The sequence below is a fragment of the Paramisgurnus dabryanus genome, chromosome 5 (genome assembly GCF_030506205.2).
Source record: "Paramisgurnus dabryanus chromosome 5, PD_genome_1.1, whole genome shotgun sequence".
Classification (NCBI taxonomy): domain Eukaryota; kingdom Metazoa; phylum Chordata; class Actinopteri; order Cypriniformes; family Cobitidae; genus Paramisgurnus; species Paramisgurnus dabryanus.
This window is the reverse complement of record NC_133341.1, coordinates 5,257,070-5,260,018: the sequence shown is the minus strand read 5'-3', so window position 1 is coordinate 5,260,018 and position 2,949 is coordinate 5,257,070. Positions and strand designations below refer to the sequence as shown.

The window sequence follows — 2,949 nt, the reverse complement described above, 5'->3', positions numbered from 1 at the left end:
TTAACCAATACTTTCCGCGTCACGGTTTTCCGAGAATCATTCGCTCAGACAACGGTACACATTTTAAGAATGCGGATTTGCAGAAGGTTGAGAGTGCACTGGGATTGCGTTTCCGTTTCGGTACCGTATACCATCCTCAGTCGGCGGGTAAGGTCGAACGCATGAATCTCACGCTAAAAACAAAAATTGCAAAAATCTGTACACAAATGAAAGTGAACTGGGTCACGGCGTTGCCCTTGGCACTTTTGTCTGTACGGTCGTCCATTAACCGCATGACGTCATTCACACCGTTCGAACTTTTGACAGGTCGCTCATTTCCTGGTCCGTTCAACCCAGTGCACCCTGAACCGATTGATGATCTTGATCACAGAACGTACTTTACCAAGCTGAATGTTCTTGTCTCAAGCTTTTCCAAACAGAAAACCATCTCCCCGGCCCATCCAGACGCAGAAATCACTCCATCGGCAGAGTGGGTGCTTCTCAGGGTGTTTAAGCGGAAGTGGAACGAACCTCGTTGGACTGGGCCATACAGAGTGACTGAGCGCACAACACATAGTGTCAGAGTAGCTGGTAAAGGTGACACTTGGTTCCATTGGTCTTGTTGTTCCCCTACCAACCAACCAGAAAGATCGTTGGATACGGTAAGATTGGACCTGCAGGAACTGCAGGACCAAAAGGGGGAATCCAACACAGGGGAACAACAACAGGTTGACATTTCACAACAGCAGGTTGACATTTCCCAAAAGAACACAAAACTAACACTCAAAGAACTAAAGGGGGACTTATTCAACAGTCCAGAACATGAAGCATTAGCTCACTGCATTAGCAAAGATTGTGCATTTGGGAAAGGAATAGCATTGGAATTCAGAAAAAGATATGGAATAGACAAAGTAGTTAGACAACAGAAAGTGGTGGGACAGTGTGCGGTAACACAGGAAGGGCAAAGAACAATCTTTCACCTGATAACAAAAGAGAAAGCCAAAGATTTGCCAACATACGACACATTGAGACAGGCAATAAAGGAACTCAAAAAACACTGTGAAGAACAAAGAGTAAAAAAGTTGGCTATACCCAGGATTGGGTGTGGTTTGGACAGACTAGAGTGGGAAAAAGTAAGGGATGTAATCAAAGAAGAGTTCCAAAACACAGACATAATCATTACTGTGTATGTAAGGGAATAATAAGTGGAAAAAGAGGAGATTGTGATTTTCAAATATTTTACATTTTGACATTTTGAAAGTTTTAAATATTTTACATTTTACCAGTTTATGATTTTCATTTCACCAGTTTATGATTTTTCAAATATTTTAAATTTTGATATTTTGATATTTTTTACTTATTTTACATTTCTATATTTTGAAAGTTTTAAATATTTTACATTTTACCATTTTATGATTTTCAGATATCGTAAATTTTTATACGTTGAGATTTTTCACATATTTTACATTTTACCATTTTATGATTTTTAAAATTTTTTAAATTTTTCTAGTTTGAGATTTTTCAAATATTTTACATTTTTTCTATTTTTAGATTTTCAGATTTCACATTTAGATATTTTACAACTTTCAAGTATATTATAGTTTACAATTTTTTTTATGATTTTTAAAATTTTTACATTTTTCTATTTTGAGATTTTTCAAATATTTTACATTTTTTCTATTTTTAGATTTTCAGATTTCACATTTAGATATTTTACAACTTTCAAGTATATTATAGTTTACAATTTTTTTTATGATTTTTAAAATTTTTACATTTTTCTATTTTGAGATTTTTCAAATATTTTACATTTTTCTATGATTTTTAAAGGTATTACATTTGACCATTCTTATGAGTTTCAAGTATTTTACATGTTACGATTTTTGAGAATTTCAAAGATTTCATATTTTTCTACATATTGTGATTTTCAAGGGTTTTACATTTTACAATATTTTATGATTTTCAAAGGACTTACATTTAATATATATCCTTTTGTGAGCATCGTTGAAGATATTTGATGACATTTTGCAATTTTCATATATGCCTTCAGGAGTATTTTTGAAGACAATTGTTTTACATGTTATAGATTATTTTACGAGGGCATTTTGAAGATATCTTACAGTCATTTTTGAGTTCTTTTGATATAGAGTTGTGTTTTACAGTTTGATTTTAACGTGTGTGTTTCGAAGTTATTCTACATCCAGTTTAACTATATTTTACAGCTCTCATACATATTTTTACATCTGTTGTATGATTCTTTATTGTTGTTGGATGTTTTCACAGTTCTGTCCCATTAGTTGACAGTTTTCAGTAGAAGGACAATTAATCGATCGTCGTAGAATATTGTGAGGCCAAAAAGGATTACATAAAAATTTATTGGCGTACTTGCGGTAGCGGCGGTTTAATAAATAAAAATAATAAATAAATAAAAAACATTGGAGAGCAAAAATGAAGGAGATAGGAATATTGCTGGTAACCACCTTTATAGGGATAACCAGCGGAATGTTGTCCATAGAAATAGATCCGGAAACTAAACAAACAGTCTATTTCGATTTATGTAAAGTAATCGAGTGTGGAAACGATGAGGCAGCATGGCGAAAACATGATGTGTATGGTTGTCTGTGGCCCTCAAACGAAAAGCCAAGTGCGCCTTTCTGTCACTCGTGGAAATTTGACGTACATTGGTATACTCAACCAGGTTGGGTGCCGCAATCTCCGTTTTTCAGTAAAGCAACTAAATCAATTGAACGGTACAAATTTATAAGGAGCATGACATTTAGAAGAGGTGTAGGAGTAAACGGGGCAGGAATAAATCCGATAGTAATTGGGATACCCCCGTCGAAAAAATGGTTACCGATGTGGATAACAATAGGAGTAGACCTCACACGGAAAGACCCAAAAGGGGTACTGGAGATAAAAGCAAAGAAAGTAAGAGTGGGGGAGAGCCTGGCTGAAAAAGTAGAGAAGCTCAAG

General features: G+C 34.8%; 1 protein-coding gene across 1 annotated transcript; it reads left to right on the top strand.

Annotated features, from left to right (window-relative positions):
• The first annotated feature begins 204 nt into the window (after positions 1-204).
• On the top strand, positions 205-1,193 carry LOC135744721 (uncharacterized). Its single transcript, XM_065263033.2, has one exon. It carries the CDS (start codon positions 207-209, stop codon positions 1,179-1,181), a length of 975 nt encoding a protein of 324 aa, XP_065119105.2. The 5' UTR covers positions 205-206; the 3' UTR covers positions 1,182-1,193.
• Positions 1,194-2,949: the final 1,756 nt, after the last annotated feature.